Genomic DNA, 23,599 nt, shown 5'->3' with positions numbered 1-23,599 from the left:
TGTAGGTATTACCCCATACCTCCACACAGTAGTTTAGATATGGTAAAATAAATGAACAATACAGAGTATGCAATGATTTATGATCCAGAATGTAAACATACCAGCACATTTGGCACACTCCTTCAAATTCAGTCAATAGTTTCACTCTCCTTTTTTCATTCCTTCTTTTGTTGTTTTCAGTCTTTGTGCATTATTTTTTCTCCTTTGAAATTCCTCTTCAGTTCCATAGAAAACAGCCGTCACTCAGGAATTTGTCAACAGGAAAGCTCGCTTCCCTTTTGTGACATGTAGCCAATGAGACCGCCTTAGTTTATCGTCAACGTGATTGGATGTTGGGGAAACCTGTAATATCACTGTATCTCAGGGCAGACGGAAGTAAAGGTACATTGCAATGTAAGACTATTTCAATAAGTAAGGAACACGTGTTCTTTATACACTGATTGTATTTTATTTATTTTTTTGGATTTTTCCCTTTTCCCCCAATTTAGTGGCCAATCGATCCCTATTTTAATTCAAACACCCACCCTCGTACTGCATGCGTTCGCCAACTGCATCTCTCCGGCCGGCAGTCTCGAAGGAGACCGCCTCCCCACTTTCGTGACAAGGCGACTCCAGGCCGAACCACTGTTTTTTCCGACACACACAGAGACGCATTCACGTGACGAACACAAGCCGACTCCGCCTCCCTCCCGAGGACAGCGTTGCCAATTGTTGCTGCTTCATCGAGTCCGGCCGTAGTCGGATCTGACGAGACCGGGGCGCGAACCCCAGTCCCCAGTGGGCAACTGCATCGACACAAAGCCAATGTTTAGACCGCTACACCAACGCGGACCCCCGTCACTGATTGTATATTTGTAGAGCACACAGCCCAACATATCGGTCCGAGTACGCTAACTGTGGTGAAATAAATCAATAATGTGGGTAGCCTATTCAAATGCGTCCAAATATTTTATTCATATCAGATGTACAAATATTTAAAGAAATCAAAACAATCCATAAAATGAAATCTGTATAATTTAGAGTAATGGTGAAGAATACAATTTTTTTAGGAGCACACGCGCGCACACACGCGCATCACATTTCCTTTGCACCTTTACACTAATGTGTTTCTACTGTTTGACTTCCTCCAATTTGCTGGATGACAATCCACCATGTTTAGATAACAAGGACTGTGATTCATAGTTTTTTGACACCGAATAATGAAGACATATGATTGATACAAAAGATATAAACACATCAAGGTCTACACAAACAACAGGCCTATCAATTCCTATCACTTGCCGGTGTTTTTTTTTTTTAAGACACAGGATTCCATGGATCCCAGTGCTAGACAATTTAAACCTATGTAACAGATTAAAAATGATGGCTGGCCTAAATAATGGCAGGTAAAATAACTCACCAGTCACAAACAAACGTGACCAACATTTAGCACCTGGTGTTCTCTTTGCAACTACTATTAACGTTTCCATCCTGCTGCAAGCAGCAAATTGGTCTGGGAGGTAAGGTAAGTGTGCTGCATTCACTGGCGACATGCTTTTCTTGGTGGTTAGACACCAACAGATAGCTCTACTGACACAGTACACCTTGGGTAGTGGAAGAGCAATGAGATCATGACATTACCACTGACAGGACAGAAAACGTTTCTATAAATTTCATATTTATCACACCCATAGCTGGCAGTCTTGTCATCTTAATCTAGGAAGATACATCTGATAACTTCCAGATGGGTCTGGTTTTGAGGATCAATCAGTCTGAGGTACAGAAGTTAAACAGGTAAAAGAAAACAAACACTAATATTGCATAAGTCAAGACTTTGGATCTAAAAGAGAAATTGAAACTGTAATGATTCATTAGTATGATTACATCATACTTCTACTCCCAGAGTAGAAAAAAACATTGTTTGGATTCAAGCCATTAAAGCAACATTAACATAAATGTGATTCCTGAGCAACTATTTTACAGACTAAAACAAAATCAGAGTCAAAGTTACTTCCACTATATATCTTCGTACAATAATTTATGGCTACCAGATTTGGGACTGGTCAATGGTGCAGGTACTGCCAGTTGAAGAATTGCTCCAGTCACACCGTGGTCCAGTTTGGGATTGTATTCCATCTTTCACAACTATGTCTCTTGCCTGGCTGGTCTAATCAAGTGTTTATAGGTGACTTTTTCAGTTTCCCATTTAAGGTACAAGCTTTCCACCATTCCAGTCCAAGTTGATTTCTTTACGATGCAGTGGGTAACATTTTTTTCAAGAGTCGATCAAAGGTTCCTGCAATTAAAAATGAAACCTTATTGTTAAAAAACACTTTGTAAATTTGATTGGACTTGGTGTATAAAAATTAAGTTCACATGTAATAAACCTGGGTGAAATTTGTTGTTTACTGCATACATCAGAGCATATCTTGATGAATGTTGTAATCAATGCTTCCATAGCAAGCCAAAAGCTCAATTTAAGTATGTATTGTACTCAGTAACATTACCAGTTATAACAGTCTTAGGCACAAAACATAAAGTCAAAGTGTAACCGTTACACAGTGCATATCCAATCCATTCCCGTGGTACCGGCGTGTCGATGAGTATGTCAGACCAAGAGATAAACAGAAGATCAGACACAATCCAAGGAGAAATGCACTGACTTCTAATAAATGTCGACCTGCCATGTCCCGTTGCTCCTAAAGAATAAACCAAACAAGGAAATAGTGAAGCAATGTAAGAATAAGGTATTGGTGGCATGGCCAAGTGATGAATACTTTGCATCTGTCACTGTACCTGTGTTAACATGACTGTGAGTGTGGGGTCATGCTTGGATTGCAAACTGTAGCAGGTGTGTGATGCAGGAGGCAAGTAGTTCCTTGTTTCCACTGATGCCACATGGATAGGTGAAATGATTTTCTCACTCACTGGACATTCTGGAGGAATTCTTCACAAAGGCAGAAATGCACATGAGCAACACCAAGGAAGAGATTCAGTAAACCGAGAGGATCCCATTTTAATTAGGTCTCCATTCTGACTTTCTTCAGGAATCAATGAACATGGCAATTTAAGAGGATGACATTCATAAAAAGGAGACTTTATGCAAGCACAGACTTTCAAGTGTGTATGCTAAAGTGAACTCACGGGGTTGGGGGTAAGAGGTATGCTGGGGCACTTATACTGAGGCACGTGAAATTATTTCCTTTCCACTCAGACAGTAATTGTAGCGTCAAATTCAAAGTCTTGTTGCCTTAATAATGGAGAAGGAACATAAAAATAAAAAATGATTACATACTGGATTTATTTCCCTAGACCAAAGGTAATCCTTTAACACTTGATACCACATTACATCATTCAGTATCGTGTAAAACAAGCGAAACTAACCTGCTAGCCCTAGTTGACTGGCTACCAAGCTAGTGTGTAAACCAAGGCCTTTCAGAGTATGACTGGCTGAAGTGTATGTCACAACCAGGGGAACCTTCACATGCAGGTGGGAGACAGGTGGAGAGCCCTTCGTAGAGTTAACTGATGACATTTTACCCATTTCTTGCTCTGTTAGAGGAGAAGCGACTGGCTCAGCTGAACTGAAATTGGCTTTCATGCACAGCTTTAACTGTGATAAGGATGACAGGAGATGGTTCCAGTCCTGAGAGAAAATAACAGTTTAAAATTTTTTGGAAAGAAAGAGTTACATGCAAACAAAAAAATGTGCTTACTCTTTGATACTTTCAAATCACTGCTGTATTTAGCACTGGCGACACATTAATTTCAAAGGATCTCTGGAGTTTAAGAGTGGTCAAATACCAATGCAGTTACTTGCATCACTATAGGTCAGTAATGTAAACAAAAACAACGATCTTCAGGATTGCAGCTTTAAGACATCCCTAAACACTAAAATAACTAATAACTTCCTAGGCCTACTTGTACTCATAAACTTGGTAAAAATACAGTGTTGTCAGCATATCAGTTAACTTAAAAGTACTACACTATTCTGTATGGAGTTTTTTTTTCTTTTCTTAAATTGTAACAAATCTGGTCTAACCCACAAAACAATCCACAAAAAGAAAAAAAACGATAATAATCCACAAATATTCCATCACCTGCAAATAAATATTTTTTGTTATGGAACTGATTTGCATACCATTTCACAAATATGAACTGATTCAAAGCAAAAAAATTTTTACACAAGGACATTTAAAATTTGTGGATAATGTCAAGTGTTGGGATGCTACTTGAAAACTAAAATTGGTGATTTTGTTCCTATATACACAGGCCGATTGGTAAATTTTTCTCAAAAAAAATTCTAAAATAAATGCTGCCGAGCAATGGGGTAGTGTTGACATCCAGTAGGTGGTGACATGGATGCAATATGTTCAAGAAGGAAAGAAGAAAATGGTCTGCCCTCCATTGACAACTAGAAGAAGGTTACATGTGGTTGATTAGATATGTACAAATAATCATGATGGTATGTGTGACAGCATATTAATTAATCCAACATAACAACAAAAAGAGTTCACCTAGCAGACATTATGTAAATTTGAAAACTGAAAACTGGTTATCATGAAAACCAACCTGAAAACTCTGATTCTATAGCTTGAAAAAATTAGGAAAAAAACTCACTGAATTTCCTGCTCTTTCTGAACATTCATCATGAGTAGAAGGAGTGTGATGCCACTGACATTTGGACCAATCATGAGAGGAAAGGTCAAGCTACTCAAAGCCCCTTTCTCTTCCACATCAGCCCATGTGTATGTGTAATTTATTAGCTTTTATTTGAAATGGATGAAATTCATTAATGGGTAGGGAGGGACTTGCAGAGTCAAGCAATCTACAAATAAATTTCATATGAACCACAAATGTGAAAACATAATTTTTTTATGAAAAGTTTCTCCTTGAAAATGCAAATGAGTATTGGAATGTTTATTTGCTTATCAGTTTTCCAAACAGATAGTATAAGGTATTGATTTGTAGATAGGGAAACGTTTGTGGATACGTTCATGTGGATTTCACACTAAGGATTAAAAGTACAATCCATAATGGCATGTGCCAGCATGGCTATGTAGAGTACTGTGACAACGCTCCACTGACAACAAGAGACATTATACATTTCACCATTGGGTCAACACTGAATTTGTTTGAGAAATGGAGACAACTGAAAGCCTGAAAAGGAACGAAATGGATGCAGCATTGGCTGGTTTTAACATTCACGAAGCCGCAACGTTTACGAAGTCTGACTAAAACAACGGCAGATGTGGAGCGGACAGCCCCTGTGTGCATCAATTGCAGATTGTACATTTAAATTTATTTATATCTCAAATACTTTACATAATAAAGTGTATTTCATAGTGTGGTAATGTATGCTTCACATTTTTACATTTCATCTGGAATAGCATGTGGCCAGTGTTCCCAACATTTAATCTACTAGAATGACTTCCATTCCCCAGCGTGTTTAGATTAACAGAGGCTAACCTTTGTTGAATCAGGATTAGGCTGGGGGTGAGTGTGGACATAAGAACTGAGTCCAATGAATGAGACAGCCAGAATCAGCAGACATAGGAAGAAGGCCACTCCTGGAGGATTCTGGGATATGTAGTATCTCAGGTGTGTCAGCGGCTGCCAGAAACCCATCACCAAACTGTGACCTAAGAACAAGACGGCAGAGGATCACCTCATTTAATATCAATTAAGTTTAGCAGCACCTCCATGTTGGATTGTGTTTTAAAAGTGGGTCATTTCGCACTTCTAAACACGTCCCTACCTTGGTCAATTGTTATTTTGCCATTTGTTTTAAAAACTAGTAGTAAACGGCTAAAATTAATCCTAAAAGAGTTCACCATCCATGCCATGGATGTGCGTGCTCAATGTTTGTCTAGAAATGTATAATCCAGTAAAAAAAAAAAAACCTGCAGGCACAGCTCTCTCAAAATAGTGTCTGTGCTCTCGTTTGATGAACAAAACTGGAGCCCTTATGTGGACGATCAAGATCTTCATTTGCACATAGTGACACATAGCGTTCAGTCTTGATATTGTACACCAGCGAAAAAGCGAATGCTTTACAGTTAACGACCAACGCCTTTACATAGAACAATCTGCTCATTAAAACTGTCAGGGCCATTCGTATTTTAAGAAAAGTCGTTGACTGCATCCGTAACGTTAAAAACTGATAACATAAACTGGAGTATGACGTGTAACTCGTCTAGCTATAAACATTAGCATTAGTTACTGCTAATGCTAAAAACATGCACTATCGTCGTTAGCCGGCGTTAACTAGGTAATGTTCCAGCTTTATACACATTGCGTTCATACCTGTGATTTTCGATTCGACGTTACTCGGACTCCAAACATCTAAAAGCTTTAAATTTGAGGTGATACAGCATGAAAATAACGCGTGAAACCTGCCAACCAGCGGGAGCAAGCGCCGATCTGGACCATAATCTGAGGACGAGTTAACATTACTTCCTGTTTTCACTCTGATTGGTTGGGGGGGGCGTGGACTGTTTCCTGATTGGATGTTGGTAAAATGGCCGGACTGTTAACACATAAACGTCAATGATAAACACCAAGTTTTTATTTTTTACAATTAGAAAGTTTCTCGCCAAGCAAATACTTTGAATGCATAGTGAAGACATTCAGTTACGTTTTCTTTAAAACACAGTTTCCAAACAACTATTGAACGAGGTTCGTTAATCTTTTAAACCGGATCTGTTGATAAAATATGCCTATCACACGAGATATGACGCTATTTATGAGGATGTATGCTATTTATGATGATACCATCCAAACCATCATGATTTTCCTTCAGCTTGATTTTTGTGACCCTAATTCGTGCTCCGGCCTCTAATGGGTTTCGCTATGGTAGGAGACACACTGTGCCCCACGACCTATAAAACCCCAGCATCTCCGCAGCTCGTTTCCCTGGGCAAAGAGTGAGGCTGACCCAGGTAGGTCAGCCAGAACAGCGGGGGATCAGTTTGGTGCGCAACTTGTTGTTAAACGTTTACAAGTGAGAGTATGTAGGTAGGGAATCAATCGAGGAACCCGAGAGAAAACTGCGGTTGACACCGAGAAATCGGAGGCGAGGGGTCTCTCTGGGTGGCATGGGGAAACCTGACAGGAGCGGTGAAAACTACGGCAGGTAAGCTCAACTCTGCTGTGAATGGGCCAGAGTGGGGAGATTCAGAGGGAGCAGAGAGTGAAGATAGTATGAAAATTAGTCAGGAGAATGAGAAAACGAGAGAGAAACAATGATAGACTTTTGTCGGAACAGATGCGAGAAAATACAGGGAAGTGGTGAATAATTCTGAAGGAGGAAGTGGTGAAACAGCGGTCGAGGAAAATAAATTTAAGGTAATACTCAGATTTAACGAAGAGAATGGAGTTCACTCTATGAGCCCAGTGAAGTTGACTAGGGTATTAAAAAGAAATCAAGTTAGTGAGACAAAAATGGCCAACATTTTGAGAGATGGGAATCTATTGATCATATGTAGCAACGAAGAGCAGAGAGAAAGGGTGTGTAGGATGAAGGAGGTAGGAAAGCATAAAGGAACAATGTAAGTCATGTGGAGAAGGACACAGGTGGAATAAGGGAGCAATTTGGGGAATACCAGTTGAGGTCACCATGGCTGAAGTAAAGGCAAATCTGAAAGGTGGGAGAGTGAAGGGTGCACCAAGATTATATGTCTTCAGAGAAGGGATGAGGACAGTGAAAGTATATTGTTGGAATTTGAGGAAGAAATTCTCCCAAAGAAAGTTATACTAGGATACATGACCTACACTGTGAGGGAGTATGTTCCAAAATCTATAAGATGTTTTAACTGTCAAAGATTTGGACATGCTGCTCTGACATGGAAAGGAAGAAGATGGTGTACTAGATGTGGGGAGGACCATAAGTATGAGCATTGTGGGGAAAGGATGCAACCAACGTGTTGTGTACTTGTGGAGGCAACCATAGTGTGGCATATGGAGGCTGTGAAGTAATGAAAAGGTCAAAATGCAAAACAAGACCACATATGCAGAAGCTGTCAGGATGGTGAACTAGAGGAGAGAGAGGGGGAGATACGGGGGACACAAATGAATGGCAACATAATAAACAGCAGGAACAGCCAGAAGAAGGTAAAGTGTGGATTGATTTAAAGAGATGTCACTTTCATAGCAGGAGTCATAAATACTACAATGGAAATCAAATCAAAAAACAGAAATAATACAATAATATTAAAAGTGGCAGCAAATCATCTGAACATTAATGAACTAACATGGGAGGAAGTGAGAAATTATCTCAGTGCCCAGGCAATCCAAGAGTCAACATGGGTTGGTTAGCAATGTTATGGTTCTTCTGTTACAATGGCATGCAAGAAACTTAGTGGCAAATGGAAAACGGCTTGAAAACAGCTTAGAAAAATCTATTGATCAATTACCGAGTGTACCAGTTGTTTATGTGCAAGAGACATGGTTGAAACCAAATCTGGATTTTAGAGTTTCAATTTTACTGCCAGGGAGGAGAGGATAGGTGGTGGGTGTGCTACATTTATCAAGGAGAAAATGCCATTCAGTTATCAGTAAGGGAAAAGAGGAAGAATATATAGTAGTAGAAATAAATGGACAGTTCATCATCATAAATTATTATAACCCATGGGAAGCTAGATATCGACAAATTCAAGCAAATTCAAGGACAGACTAGAAATCATATCTTTTGGTGTGGGGATTTTAATTCACATATCAAGTTATGGGGGAGGGGAAAAGACAGATATAAATGGGGAGATAACAGAACTATTGGAGGATAGTAACTTGGTGTGTCTTAATGATGGGAGTTCATTAAAGTAACGTTTAAGCACTAGATTTGACACTGGTAACAAGAGAGGTAGCAGGGATCTGTGAGTGATCGTTATCCAATATTTAGTAGTATGTACACGGGGGGGGGGGGGGACTAGAGGAAAGAGAAGCAAAGTGGATATTTAGTAGACCAAAATGGGATTGATGACTATTTGTGTGAGCTGGAAAGTAAGAGAAATAGACCTAAATCAAGATGTAGAAAAGTTTAGGGAAGTAGCATTAAAAGCATCAAATTTGTAAATTTCCAGAAGCAAAGGGAAAATGAATAGGAAAGCAGTGCCATGATGGACAGAGAAATGCAATAAAGCCATTATAGAAAGGAATTGAGCTTTTAGAATATTAAAGAGAGCCCATAATTTTCAAAAGCTAATTGAATATAAAAGGGCACAGGCAGGCACAAGTAAGAAAAGGTGTGAGAGATGCCAAGAAACAAGGTTGGAGGAACTACTGTAACAAAATAGGCAGAGCAACTTATTGTATTTAGAAATCACGTCAGGACACAGCGCTGTCACTCGACACAACCGCTACGTTGCATTCTTTATTTAGACTGACACAGCATCACAGGCAGACCCGATCAAACAACCCAGAGCTCGCAGGCATCAACAATCGATCCCAGCACAATAGAACAGCACCAAATCAAATGCAGCACTGTCGATGTGTGCAGACATAACATTCCCCCCCCCCCCCCCCGGCAGGATTTCAAACATGAAAGGTTGACACAAAGTCCTCTAGGTGGCCAGGGCGTAAACGTGTGCGAACAGGTCGCGGGGCAGCCTGAGGCTGGGCAGGCTGAGGTGGGGAGGGAGAAGGCAGGGGAAGCTGAGGCCCAGGAATGTCTGGGGCCTGTGTAGGAGCTGCATGAAGCCCCGGGGCGTCTCGCCATGCTGAGGGAATGGCTAAGGTTGTGTCACCAGCTGTGTGTGGCGGAGCTGACACCTTCTGTAGACGACTGGAGTGCCACCGAGTGCCATCGCTGAGGAGGTAAGTGGCTGGGCCCAGCTGATGGATGACTTGGAGAGGAGAGGACCAGTATGAAGCCATTTTATTGTCCCTGTGGGGCCTGCGGACCCTGACCCAGTCTGACACATTGATGTCTGGCACCCTGGTTCGTTTTGACTGGTCAAACCGTTGCTTCATCCGCGTCTGCTGACGAGTGACTGAGGCTCTGACCCCAGAGGGAGGTGCCTGGGGTGTGGAGGGGCGGAGCCTGTCAAGGGGCATGCACAGTTCCCGGCCTAGCACGAGAGAGGCTGGGGAGACGCCTGTGGTCGAGTGCTGTGTGGCCCGATAGTGCAGCAGAGTGTGACGGATGGCCTGCGTGAAAGAGCACCCTTGGGCCATGTGTGCTCTGAGGCCGTTCTTCAGTGACTGGTGAAAACGTTCAACGCCGCCATTGGCCTGGGGGTGGTAGTACGCAGTGCGTATATGACGGATGCCCTTGCTTTCGAGATAAGCAGTGAACTCAGCAGAGACCAGCTGAGGGCCATTGTCAGTGGTGATGGTCTTTGGGAGGCCCCAGCAAGAGAAAAGAGAGTCCAGGAAATCGATGATGATCTGTGAGGTCACAGTGCCGGAAGTGGTGAGTTCAGGCCATTTTGAGTGTAGATCGTAGGCGACCACCATGAAGCGTTGGTGGTGGGGAACTCCATGGATCTCACCACAAATGTCCAACTGCAGGTGTTCCCAGGGCTGAGAGGGCCAGGCGAGAGGTTGCAGGGGTGGGGGAGCCTGGTGGCCAGTCTTGCCACTCACAAGGCAGGCAGAACAGTCCTTCACCAGAGCCTCAATATCTCTGTCTATCCCCGGCCACCACACCAGGTCTCGGCAGTGCTGTTTCAGTTTCACAATGCCCAGGTGGCCTTCATGCGCCATATTCAAAACACGTGCACGGAGAGCAGCTGGGACCACTGTGCAAAACCCACGTGCCACGCAGGTGTCGTTCCAGCAGGAGAGCTCCTGTCTGACTCGGGCGAACGCAGCCAGCTCCTCTGGGACCTTGTGAGGCCAGCCGTTCTGGATGTAGGTGCGGAGCTGGGAGAGGACAGGGTCCTGTTCGGAGGCTGCCCTCAGCTTCTGCAGAGAGACAGTGGCCTGAAGGGGTGTGTGTAGCATTTGGACAATGTCCTTTTCCACACAGTCAGTGTCCGTCTGTGGAGCTGGGGTGGAGACAGAGCGAGAGAGCAGGTCGGCGACAACATTGTCTCTGCCTGGGGTGAACTGCAGGCTGAAGTTGTACTGGCGGAGGCGGTCAGACCAGCGGTGCAACCTCAGGGATTTGTGGCCTGTCCCAGATGTGGACAGCAGCGCTGTCAGGGCCTGGTGATCTGTCCTGAGGGTGAAGGAGCGGCCATAGAGGTAGAGGTGCCACCTTTCACAAGCCCAGATACAGGCTAACGCCTCACGCTCATCCACGGAGTACCGCTGCTCGGTCAGGTTGAGGGCACGGGAGGCGAAGGCGATGGGCTTCTCCACACCGTTCTGGGTTTGAGACAGCACAGCCCCTATCGCTGTGGCTGATGCATCACAGGTCACAAAGGTGGAGCTGGAGATGTCGAAGTGAGCCAACACTGGTGGTGAAGTCAGTTGAGTCTTGAGATCACGCACAGCGTCACTGCATGCCTTTGACCACACCCATGGCTCGTCCTTACGCAGCAGCTGGCGCAGGGGGGCTGTGGTCGCAGAGTACTGGGGAAGAAACCTCAGGTAGTAACTTGTCATACCCAGGAAGGAGGCGACCTGGGCGGCCGAGCTGGGCTCAGGGATGGCCTGAATGGCGTCCACGTTGGATTGTAGTGGAGTTACACCGCTCGCTGACAGCCGGAACCCCACGAACTCGATGGCTGGCACAGAGAGGACACATTTCTCAGCATTGAGAGTTAGCTTGTGCTTGGACAGGGCTGCGAAGACCATGTTGAGGCGCTTGTCGTGGATTTCACTGGTGGGCCCGGGTACCACTATATCGTCCAGATAAATGGCCACGCCCAGTATGCCAGCCAGCACGGAGACCATGATTTTCTGGAAGCAGCTAGGGGCGGAGCTGAGACCGAAAGGCATCCTGGTGTAGCGAAACACTCCTGCATGTGTCACAAAGGCTGTGAGGTTTCGGCTGCTGGGGTGGAGGGGCACCTGTAAGTACCCCTGTCTGAGGTCGAGCTTGGAGAACACCTCAGAGCCATAGAACTGAGCAGTGAGTTCTTCTGAGGTGGGCAGTGGACACTTATCAGGGACCACTGCCTTATTTACTGCACGTAGATCGACGCAGACACGCAGGCCCCCCGACTTCTTCTTAGCCACCACGAGGTTTGAGACCCAAGGTGACGCGTCCACCGGTTCAATGATGCCAGCTTCCAGCAGTTGTTGCAGCTCGGCGGAGACCCCATCACGGAGAGCCAACGGGATGCGGCGCAGTGGTTGGATGACAGATTTCACAGCAGGGTTGAGGAGAGGTTGATGGGCGAAGGCGGAGAGGCAGCCCAGCCCCATAAACAGCGATGGCCACTTCTGCTGCCAAGGTGTGGCAACAGTCAGGATTGCTGCCCCTCTTGTGTCTAAGAGGGAGAACCCCAGAGCGGAGAACAGGTCCAGGCCCATCAGGTTGGCCCAACGGCGTGCCACATGAAAAAATGCATTGGGCACCAGCTTGGTTCCATAGCGGACAGTCACTTGGAGAGAGCCAACCAGATCGATTTTGGAGTCACCATACCCACAGAGGACAGCTGAGGGTGCGGACAGTGGCAGTGAACCGAAAAATTGACTGTAGGTATCAACATTCAGGAGAGACACACTTGCACCGGTGTCCAACAGCAGGGGGATGCACACATCATTAATGTTGACTGTGCATGATTTGAATGACACTGGCCCAGAGCTCACCTTGTGAATGACGGCGGTTGAAGACTGGGGGGTGTGGCCCTCTGACCCAGCCGGGGAAGATCGACAGACGTTGGCAAAGTGATTTTGCTTACCGCAGCTACGGCATGTCTGGCCACGGGCAGGGCAGTTCTGAGCCCTTGAAACATGAGACCGAGACCCACAGTTACCACAGGACTGTTGAGGGCGGGGCCGAGAACGCCGTCGTTGCAGTTGCAAGACGTCCCCAGTGGAGTCGGCGCCCGCCTCGCTCTGGCTGGGTTGCGTCCCGAGGGGCAGCCGTGAGTAGAGGGAGGAGTCGTTGGCAGCTTGACTGGAGGTGGCCACTTGCTGTGTATTTAGCACAGCAGCACACTCAGCTGCTCCCTAAACCTGTAGTGCGATGGTAATTGCTCTGGACAGCAGCAGATCGTCTTTTTCCAGCAGGAGACTGTCACGCTACCTTGCGTTGTTGGTGTGTTCGATTAGCTGGTCGCGAACCATCTCGTCCTGAAGCGCGCCAAACTTGCATGAGCTAGCTAGCCCTCGCAAATTAGCTACATACTGCTGCACAGACTCACCAGGCAGTTGGTGTCGCTGACGGAATATAAATCGCCGAAGGAGGGCACTCTGTGGAGCAGCGAAATGGGTGCTCATAAGTCCCACAGCTTCGTCAAAGTTTGTGACGTTCCCCAGAGTCCCGAGCACACGATGACCCTCTGCTCCTAAGCAGTGTAGCAACAGAGCCGTCTTCCTAGCCTGGCTCACGTCGTCGAGCCCTGAGGCGATGATGTAATTTTCAAAACTATGTAGCCAGCGAGTCCATGGTACCGGAGGCTCGCCAGGTAGTGCCAGGAAGGGGGCAGGTGGTGGGAGAGAGATATCAGCCATCCTCGTCGCCAATATTGTATTTAGAAATCACGTCAGGACACAGCGCTGTCGCTCGACATAACCGCTACGTTGCATTCTTTATTTAGACTGACACAGCATCACAGGCAGACCCGATCAAACAACCCAGAGCCCGCAGGCATCACCAATCTATCCCAGCACAATAGAACAGCACCAAATCAAATGCAGCACTGTCGATGTGTGCAGACATAACACAACTCCTATAAGTAATGTATGGGGAATGACAAAGTTGAGGGGAATCAAAGAGAGTGGCAGTACCCAGTATTAAAAGCTGGAGCGGAAACAGCAATATCACAAGAAGATAAAGCAGAAATAATGGCTAAGAATTTCACTGAACTGCATAGCTCTATTAACAGAGGGAGGGAAATAAGGGAGAGAAGAAACTAGAGAAGCATATCCAGGTGTCTTACGGAGACAAGAGTGTATAAGTGGTGCGATGGATGCACCTTTTACAATACAAGACATGAGGAGAGCTGTAGCGATGTCTGGATTAACATCTCCAGAAAAAGATCAAATTTGTCATGTAATGTTAAAATATTTAGCAGTTCAGACAGAAATCAAACATTTAGGAATATATAATAAAGAATAGGAAGAAGGAAGAGTACCTACCAATTGAAAGGATGCAGTTATCATACCTATAATCAAGGCTCAGCGTTTTCGGTTTTTACCGATTTTTACCGATTTTCACCGAAAAATACCCAGATTTTTTAAAAGGAGCCGATCGATTTCAACTGATTTTCACCCGGATCTTATGTTTCCACGGATCCAAAAGTTGTTCCTGTTCGTGTGAGGTTATGTAACAGTGTCCTCTTGTGGCGAAATTCGGCATGCTGGATGGCTTTGGAAAATAAAAAACCGAAAATACTGAGCCTTGACAATAATAAAACCAGGAAAGGACCCGGGACATCCAACAAGCTGCAGGTCAATTGCACTTACTTCACATATTGGGAAAATAATGGAAAGGATGATTACAGAGAGAATGGTTTTCTATATAGAAAGTAGAGGATTGTTTTCTCCTTACCATAGTGAATTTAGAAAAGGGACAATGGATCCAATAATTTGTTTGGAAACAGAAATGAGAAAAGGCCAAATTAATAACAAATCCTTAATAATGATGGATTAACATTTATATAGTGCTTTATCTATACACCCAAAGCACTCACTCACCCACTTTAACCACCACCAATGTGTAGCACCCACCTGGGTGATGCACGGCAGCCATTTTGCATCGGAACGCTCACCACACAACACCTTGAGGTGGAGAGGAAGGAATCAATGAGCGAATTACACGGGGGGGGGGGGTGATTAGGTGGCCAGATGGAGAAAGCCGGGTTGAGAATTTTGCCAGGACACCAGGGAACCTCCTACTCCTTGCGATAACTGACATGGGATCGTTAATGACCACAGTGAGTCAGGACCTCGGTTTAATGTTTCATCCGAAAGACGGCATCTCCTACAGCACAGTGTCCCCGTCACTGCGCTGGGGCATTGGGATTTTTTTTCTTTATTAGGACCAGAAGGAATACTGTCCCCTACTGGCCCACGAACACCACTTCCAGGAAACAATTCGGTTTTCCCAGGGGGTCTTCCATCCAAGTACCACTATCCAAGCCTGTACCTGCTTAGCGTCCATCATTCGGTAGAGCCAGGGTACGTGTTGATATGGCTGCCGGCAAATGTCAAGAGTTCTTTGACCTTTTGAAAATGTTCATTGTTAAGAGTGAATCATTCCACAAATTTCTATTGATGCTTAGAGTGTTAAACGATATGATGATCCATTTTTTATTATTCTATTCCTAACAGTTACCAATGATATTTTGGAATGTTAACAGTATGCTTCTTTTTATTACTGTTCTCATTCCTAGCGATAACGCTTTATGGTATTGATGCTGATGATACTGTAACGTGCATGGATAAGAAGACACGCTGGCCGCTGACTCGCGAGTCTAATATTTTAGTCTAGCGGTTAGCGATGTCTCCTGCAGTGCAGGGGGTACGGGTTCGCTTCCCGGCCGCGGCAGTTCCTGTGGTTGCGTTGTCCCCCGAATTCGCTACAATACTTTCGAGTGCTTACGGTTATGCACTTATTTTTAATTATTAATTCTATCGCTAGCTATGCTAGGTTCTGTTAATGGTATAGTATTATCTTTACGTAAAGGGTGAATATGTTGTGTTCTATGCATAAGACAGTAGGTAGCACCATTGTTATGAATGCCCTGTTGCATGTAACGTAAGTCAGAAGAAAAGAGAAGAAGAGGATAAGAAACGACTGATCATTACTACTATGCTCCGTGCTTTACTTACTTACTTATACATACACTGCTTACACAACACACATTCAAACATAACATGGTGGAAACTATACTACTGCTGGGCGAAGGAGAAGGAGAGGGAGAGAGGCATACCCAGAGGCAGTGGGAGAGGAGGAAGGGTAAGAGTGTAGAGGTGAGAGTCGGAACTTTGAATGTTGGCACTATGACTGGTAAACAAATAAACCTGGCTGATATGATGGAGAAAAGGAAGGTAGCTAAACTGTGAGTGCAAGAGACCAGGTGGAAGGGAAGTGTAATGTCCGTAGACGCCTTGTCTTACTGACATAAGAATAATTCAAGAACGAGCCGACTTCGTAGGTTCTTAACTGTGTAGCTTTTACTAGCGTTCATCCGACATACAACCTTCATAACATGCGCTTCTAACTTCCTGTATACGTCACACGCACTGCACGTACACCCGTGAGTAGGTCAAGTTAAACACGTGACCTTTCATTCATTACATCTCCCCCTCTAAGATGATTTTCTAACCTGTATATCACCCCCCTTTTCACAAAAAAAATAAAAAATCCCCCACAGTACACAAGTCCATACGCCTCACAAATCCAGCCGGATTGCAGGCTTGCTCACCCTGCCAGAGCGAGTAACATATGGTGTGGAAGTTGGCATTTCTGCTGCTCGGGACTCATCCGTGTTTCCACTCTCCCCTGGAGTGACATGGTCAGGATCCCTGCTGACAAAGGTGAGTGTTTTAGGTGTGGCCAACAGGTGGCGCCTGTTCCTTCTGTAATGTTCACCTTGAGCTGTCTCCACTATGTAGGATCTGGGAGTGGAGCTCTGACTGTGAACAACTGCTGGCATTGTCCATGTTTTCTGTCCATCAAGTTTGGTGAGTACTGCGTCACCCGAGTTCAGTGGGCGCAGTGTCCGCACGCCGTTCCTGCGGTTGTAGTAGAAAGCCTGCCTCGATTTGGCTGCGGCGTCAGCGGTTTTGATCAGTTCCTCTTTAGGCCAGGCCGGTTTCAGGTTATGCTGCAATGTGGGTAAGGTGGTTCTGAGTCTCCTACCCATGAGCAATTCCGCTGGACTGGCTCCAGTGGAAGAAGAGGGTGTAGCTCTGTATGTCAACAGGGCGAGGAGAGGGTCTTCCTGCCTTAATATGCTTTTGGCTATCTGAACAGCCCTCTCTGCCTGTCCATTACTCTGGGGGTAGTGTGGGCTTGAAGTCACATGGATGAAATCATAATCCTCACTGAACCTCCTCATCTCTTCTGAAACTAGCTGTGGCCCATTATCACTAACTACAATTTCAGGGATACCAAAACGTGCAAATGTAGCCTTCAGCCTAGCTACAACCTGACTGCTAGTAGTTGTTGGTAGATTTAGGATCTCCAAAAACCTGGAATAATAGTCAGACACTATCAAGTAGTTTTGCTTTTTGTACTCACACAGGTCTATGCCAACTTTCTGCCATGGTCTGGATGGGAGCTCACTTGACATTAAAGGCTCTTTTCTCTGTGTGTTCTTGTGTTCTCTGCAGAATTGACATTGCTGTATCTTTGTTGTAATGTGCTCTGTCATTTTGGGCCACCACACTGACTGGCTAGCTCTCTCTCTGCACTTAACTATCCCCTGGTGCCCGTCGTGTATTCTGTCTAAGATCACCTCCCTCATCTCTGTGGGAATGACGATACGACTGCCTCTGATGACTAAACCATCTACCTCAGATAACTCCCCTCTCACCTGATAAAAGTCTCTGACTGTCTCCGGCACTTTATCGACATACTCAGGCCAGCCGTGTCTGATGAAGCCCAACACTGTCTGGAGCTGCAGATCCCCATCCGTGCTCTGTTTTATCTCCTGCATCCTTTGAGGTGTCGCAGGCACCTGGCACACGATGGCATCAATGTGCGCTGCAACATCATCATGAGAAGCACCATCTCCGTAGCACTGCTCTGGGCCTCTGGAGAGTGCATCAGCCACAGCTAAAGTTTTGCCTGGTGCGTATTCAGCCACTGCATTGAAACGCATCAGCCTCATTAACAGTCTCTGGCACCTAATGGGCACATTATCCAAGTCTTTGCTGTTCATGAGAGGCACTAGTGGTTTATGATCGGTGACAAGTCTGAAATTGTCAAGCCCAAACAAGTACTTCTCGAACCTTTCACATGCCCAGACGCTGGCTAAGCACTCTTTCTCGATCTGTGCGTACCTTGTCTCTGCGTCACTCAGCCGTCGGGAGCAGTAGGCCACGGGCTTCCAGTGTTCCCCGTGCTGCTGGAGCAGAACGCCTCCCAGCCCGTAGCTGCTGGCATCTGCTGACACCACCGTAGCCTTAGTGACGTCATAAAAGGTGAGTACCGGGGCGGTGGCGAGTGCTGCTTTAAGGTCTTGGAATGCTGTGTTCTGTGCAGGTCCCCACAGCCACTCTGTCGTTGCTTTAAGCAGTCCATAAAGCGGCTGACCTACAGTGGACAGCTCTGGGACGTATTTTGCCAAATAGTTCACCATCCCGAGGAACCTCTTGAGTTCCGTCACGTTCTGGGGCTGAGGAAAGTTCTCTATTCCGGCCACTTTGTCCGGGTCAGGTCTGATGCCTGCCTCGTTGATGATATGACCAAGGAAGCGGACTTGTTTCTGTTTGAACTTGCATTTCGCTTGGTTCAGTTTGAGACCTGCTGTTTCAATGACCCCCGGCGCCTAGTCATGGATTTCCTCAGTCTCTCCATGTATAAGGATGTCATCCATGTACACCTCTGTGCCCTCTAGCCCGGTCAGAGTTTCCGCCATCTTTCTCTGGAAAATCTCTGGAGCACTCGTTATACCAAATGGAAGGCGGCAGAAAGCATACCTCCCAAATGGGGTGATGAAAGTGGTGAGCCCCCTGCTGTCTTCATGCAAGGGGATCTGGTAAAACCCACTTGCTGCATCCAACGTTGTGAAGAACTTTGACCCTGCGAGCCTTGGCATTATTTCCTCCATAGTGGGCAGCACGTATTTCTCACGTTTCACCGCTCGATTCAGCCTCCTGAGGTCAGCGCAGCAGCGAACCTCTTTCTTGTTCGGTTTCAGCACCGGCACCATAGCGGCGCACCATTCTGTGGGCTGAGTCACTTTTTCAATAATGCCCTCATTTTCCATGCGCTGCAGTTCTTTCTTAACCAGTGGTACAAGTGGCAGTGGTATCCGTCTGGCTGTATGCACCGCGTATGGCTGGGCACCCTCCACCAGAGCTATTTTCACTGGGTCTGTTTTCAGCAGTCCACTTGAACCGAAAACTCGACTGACCTCATTCATCCGCTTCACTAGACCCATCTCCACTGCCTCTGGACGACTCAGCAGACAGCTGCCTCTCCCCTTGATCACAAACACTGGAAAGGAGTATTGTTTCTCCTTGTATTTGGTTGTGGCTTGAAACTGTCCTATGCAGCTGATGTTTCCACCTGGGCTTATGAAGCATGTGTCAGGAGGTCCCAGTTTTATGTTTGGCTTCAGCTTTTTAAATGTCCCTTGGTTGATAACAGTAGCGTCAGCCCCCGTGTCAATTTTAAAGGTTATTGGTACATCACTTATTGTTAAACTAACAGTCCAATCTTCCTGACTGCTCTCTTTGCCAACTTCTCCCAGAAAGTACAGCTGTTTAACCTCTTCGGTGACTTCTCTCACCGCTTTAGAGTGACATACACGCTCCCAATGTCCCTTTTTATGACACTTGTTGCACTTACTGTTCGTTGCAGGACACTTCCGCTCATCGGTGTGCTGCGTCTTGCCGCACCTCCCGCATTCGTCTACTTTGTTGGTTGCCGGACTGCCGCCACCATGACGCTGTCCGCCCTTTTTGTTTTGGCGTTCGTCCCGCCATCGGACAACATTGACGTTAGCCAGCAGGGCCTCTGGTTGGTTAGCTTGGAGGCTGAGCTGCTTTGTTATTGCCTCCGCCTGGCGCACTTGTTCAATGACTTTCACCAGAGTAAGGTCCGCTGTGAGCTGGAACTGACGGGAGGGCACCTTATCTTTTGTGCCCACTACCAGACGATCTCTGATATGTTCATCCCTCTTGTCCCCAAACTCACAGTGTTCAGACAGCTCATACAATGTCCGGATGTACATCTCCGCTGTCTCTCCTGGCTGCTGGCTACGTTGATAGAAGCACGCCCTCTCATGTATGATGTTACGGCGGGGAATAAAGTAGCCGTCGAACTTTTTCAGTACGATATCATAGTCCACTTTATCACCCTCCGCCGCGAAGTCAAACGAGCTGAATATCTTTTCAGCCTCGCTTCCCATTGCATAAATCAGCGAACTCACTTGAATCTCCCCGTCGTCTTTATCCAGCTTTGTCGCGAGCCTGAAGCGCGAAAACCGTTGTCTCCACTCCGGCCATTCAACGGGGCAGTCAAACTTGAATTCACTCGGCGGATTAAACTTCGGCATGACCGCTCGTGTTCCGATACACAGACTATTCTGACACCATGTAATGTCCGTAGACGCCTTGTCTTACTGACATAAGAATAATTCAAGAACGAGCCGACTTCGTAGGTTCTTAACTGTGTAGCTTTTACTAGCGTTCATCCGACATACAACCTTCATAACATGCGCTTCTAACTTCCTGTATACGTCACACGCACTGCACGTACACCCGTGAGTAGGTCAAGTTAAACACGTGACCTTTCATTCATTACAGGAAGTAAGGCCAGGAGCATCGGAGGGGGGTTCAAACTCTTCTACCATGGTGTGGATGGGAGGAGAAATGGGGTAGGGGTAATGCTGAAGGAAGAGTATGTCAAGAGTGTGTTGGAGATGAAGAGAGTTTCAGACAGTGATGAGTATGAAGCTGGAAATCGAAGGTGTGATTGTGAATGTTGGCAGTGCATATGCCCCACAAGATAGTCCATGGGCCAAGACCCAAAATATGACATACCGGTACCATCTGGGTGGGCAAATTCTAGTTGTGATTTTTTTATATCTATACATCCCTAGTTTATGTTTTGATATGATAGACCTCTCAGACTGGTAGCTTTTTAGTGGTTATCACCCCATGAAGTAAACCACCCCTGAAAGTAAACTGCATTTTTGCTGCTGGTGCATATCCTGATTTAGGTTCATGGTCGAGGCCCTTCTCAATATTTTATAATATTGTGCTTGGTATCATTTTAAAGGGTGTTTTCTAAACTTTCATTCAAGTCCACTGGTGAAGCTGATAAACATATAGGTCTCTAGAGCTCTTCAAACCATCAAAAACACAAGTTTTTCTATAATTTTCGCCTAAACTATGCACTTTATTTAAGCCCTGTGGTAACAGGGAACATCACACAAAAGACAAAAACTGGAATTCTCACAGCACTCCAAGGATTCAGGAAATGTATACCATGCCCGTACTATTTCAGTTTTAGATGTGATTTCAGGTCTAAAATAAGAGGGATGACTTTGGCCAAAATCTCTCGGAGTCCTTATTCCATGCAGGCCAGACCAGACCAAACCAACTGAGTGGGTGAAGCCTTAGGCTACCCATACTTTTTTTTAAGGGGTCAATATAAGTAATTTTTTTTAAAAAGTCTATTTTATTGACATTTATAGACCTTCGATATTATAAACTTTCCATTGGAGCAGCTTTTCATAATTATTGGACATTTTATTTTACCATACCTGTAGGAGATTTTGTTGTATTTTTTGTTTTCACTAATATCATTTCTAAATAAAATATGTAATTGACAGTAATTACACAGTATTGATAATAGTACTATTAATAATAGTAATATAGTAGCTGTCTCCACTTTGTTATAAAACACAAACACTTTTAAGGTTTTGTCAGATTCCATCTCTCTGCATAGCATGTGAGTCTAGTAGTGACTGATGATGACTGATTGGACCATCGGCTGTGACAGATGCCTTGCCCTTGTAAGTAATTTCACTCAACATTTGGAATAAGTTAATATGTTAAAAAAGTAACCAGAGCACTGTCTCAAGTGAAGTCCTGCTACCGTGCATATACACGTGGAGAGGCTGCTACCAGCTCTAAGTCAAGGGAACAAAGTGGAGATGCAGAAGCACAGTATGAGGTAGCAGAAAAACATGCCTATGAGGAACTATTTTCTTTCTTTTTTTTAAATTAATTTCTTATTTTTCCCTTTTTCTCCCAATTTAGTGGCCAATTGATCCCTATTTTAGTTCAAACACCCATCCTCGTATTGCATGCGTTCGCCAACTGCATCTCTCCGGCTGGCAGTCTCAAAGGAAATGCCTTGCCACTTTCGTGACAAAGCGAATCCAGGCCGAACCACTGCTTTTTCCGACACACACTGAGATGCAATCATGTGACGAACACAAGCCGACTTCGCCCCCCTCCCGAAGACAGCGTTGCCAATTATTGCTGCTTCATCGAGAATTCCTGTTCATCAGACCATTGAGGAGACAGTACACAAGGACACGCAAACACCTGGAGGAACAAAAGGCTTCAGCCTCAAGCCTGGAGCTGTCTCCAAGTACTACTTAACATCAGAGTACCGCAGTGCCTACCTGAGGCAACTGAGGGAGATGGTGGGTCGAGGCGATTCTCAGCTCAATTACCCGGACTTACAACTGCCCTGGATCAAAAGAGATGAGGCTGATGTACAGTCCATTGTTGATATCCTGGAACACTGCTGGGTGACTCCGCTGAGTCCAGACCAATATGAGTTTGTCAGCTTGTCAAGTGCCACTGTTGCCCCGCCAGATGTGGCCAATGACCTGCTTGAGGCCCGAAAGATAGGAGAGGAAGCATATCAAGCCTTCAAACATGAACGTCTTGAGACAACACCACCAATTACACAGTTCCATGACAAGATGGAAAAAAAGAAGCTGAAAACATTCTCAGAGATTCAAATAAACCACGCAGCAAAGGGCAAGCCAAGGAAGTAGTTCTTAAGGCAGATAGGAATCTGTTTGGCCACATGGTTCTGGTGGCCCAGAACCGAGAGCTACATTTGAGCGATGTGTTAGCTCATCCCCTGGGACCACTGCCATGGGCCCTAGCTAATGGGGATGGATCTCTCCGCAAGACTAACAAGGCAGCTCTCGCCAGAGAGTTGGAAAAGAGTGTTACCCCAGCAGAAGTCATTCCAGAATCATCAAAAACTATCATCGATGGAATGAGCTTGGTGCAAAAGATGAAAGGGAATGAAAAGACATTTGCACAGCTGGCAGAATCAACACTAGCTAGGGTCCTACATGAAGGTGCCAAGAGTGAACACATTGATGTGGTCTTTGATGTTCACAAGGACATGTCAATCAAAGATGCAGATAGAGTAAACAGAGGTGCAGACTTGGGGATCCAGTTCAGGAGTATTGTTTCATGCCACAACATCCAGCAGTGGAGAAAACTACTCTGCAGTGCTGCCAGCAGAGACAGTCTAATCAAGTTCTTGGAGGTGTGGTATTGTATGAGAAAGTTGAGAGTGGCAGAGAAGTATGTAAGAGTGGTGCAGGATATGTATGAGGGAAGTGTGAAAGTGGTGAGGGGTGTGGTTGGAATGGTAGATGGGTTCAAGGTGGAGGTGGGATTATATCAAGGATCGGCTCTGAGCCCTTTCTTGTTTGCAATGATGATGGACAGGTTGACGGACGAGATCAGGTAGGTGTCTCCATGGACTATGATGTTCACCGATAACTGATCTATAGTGAGAGTAGGGTGCAGGTTGAGGAGAGCCTGGAGGGGTGGAGGTATGCACTGGAGAGAAGAGGAATGAAAGTCAGTAGGAGCAAGACGGAATACATATGCGTGAATGAGA

General features: G+C 45.4%; 1 protein-coding gene and 1 long non-coding RNA gene across 3 annotated transcripts in view; one reads left to right on the top strand and one right to left on the bottom strand.

Annotated features, from left to right (window-relative positions):
• Positions 1-929: 929 nt before the first annotated feature.
• zgc:158398 (uncharacterized protein LOC568894 homolog) lies at positions 930-22,519 on the bottom strand. 2 transcript variants are annotated; one of them, XM_056275252.1, is made up of 7 exons: positions 22,350-22,519; positions 5,449-5,621; positions 3,364-3,625; positions 3,124-3,229; positions 2,776-2,926; positions 2,538-2,678; positions 930-2,275 (listed from the first exon to the last, which is right to left on the bottom strand). In XM_056275252.1, exons 2-7 carry the CDS (start codon positions 5,605-5,607, stop codon positions 2,255-2,257), a joined length of 840 nt encoding a protein of 279 aa, XP_056131227.1. In that variant the 5' UTR covers positions 5,608-5,621; positions 22,350-22,519; the 3' UTR covers positions 930-2,254. The 2 variants fall into 2 exon arrangements, with proteins under 2 accessions (XP_056131227.1, XP_056131219.1); XM_056275244.1 differs by lacking the exon at positions 22,350-22,519 and adding an exon at positions 6,286-6,401.
• Positions 7,096-23,599, top strand: part of LOC130108352 (uncharacterized) — a 32,402-nt gene continuing 15,898 nt past the window's right edge. Inside the window, exon 1 of the long non-coding RNA XR_008809875.1 lies at positions 7,096-7,114. This is a non-coding gene — a long non-coding RNA (uncharacterized LOC130108352). The remainder of the gene's footprint in view (positions 7,115-23,599) is intronic.

This window comes from Lampris incognitus, chromosome 1, assembly GCF_029633865.1.
Source record: "Lampris incognitus isolate fLamInc1 chromosome 1, fLamInc1.hap2, whole genome shotgun sequence".
Taxonomy (NCBI): Eukaryota; Metazoa; Chordata; class Actinopteri; order Lampriformes; family Lampridae; genus Lampris; species Lampris incognitus.
Note: the sequence above shows the minus strand (reverse complement) of the source record. Positions and strands in the feature narration are given on the sequence as shown.

Bases quoted from the DNA above. Each gene is read 5' to 3' on its own strand.
- zgc:158398 (XM_056275252.1), bottom strand. From the start codon at position 5,607: ATGGGTTTCTGGCAGCCGCTGACACACCTGAGATACTACATATCCCAG. The intron at 3,626-5,448 runs GTTAGCCTCTGT...ATTTTCTCTCAG, and splicing joins CTAATCCTGATTCAACAAAG to GACTGGAACCATCTCCTGTC. The intron at 2,276-2,537 runs GTAACGGTTACA...TTTTAATTGCAG, and splicing joins ATGGATTGGATATGCACTGT to GAACCTTTGATCGACTCTTG.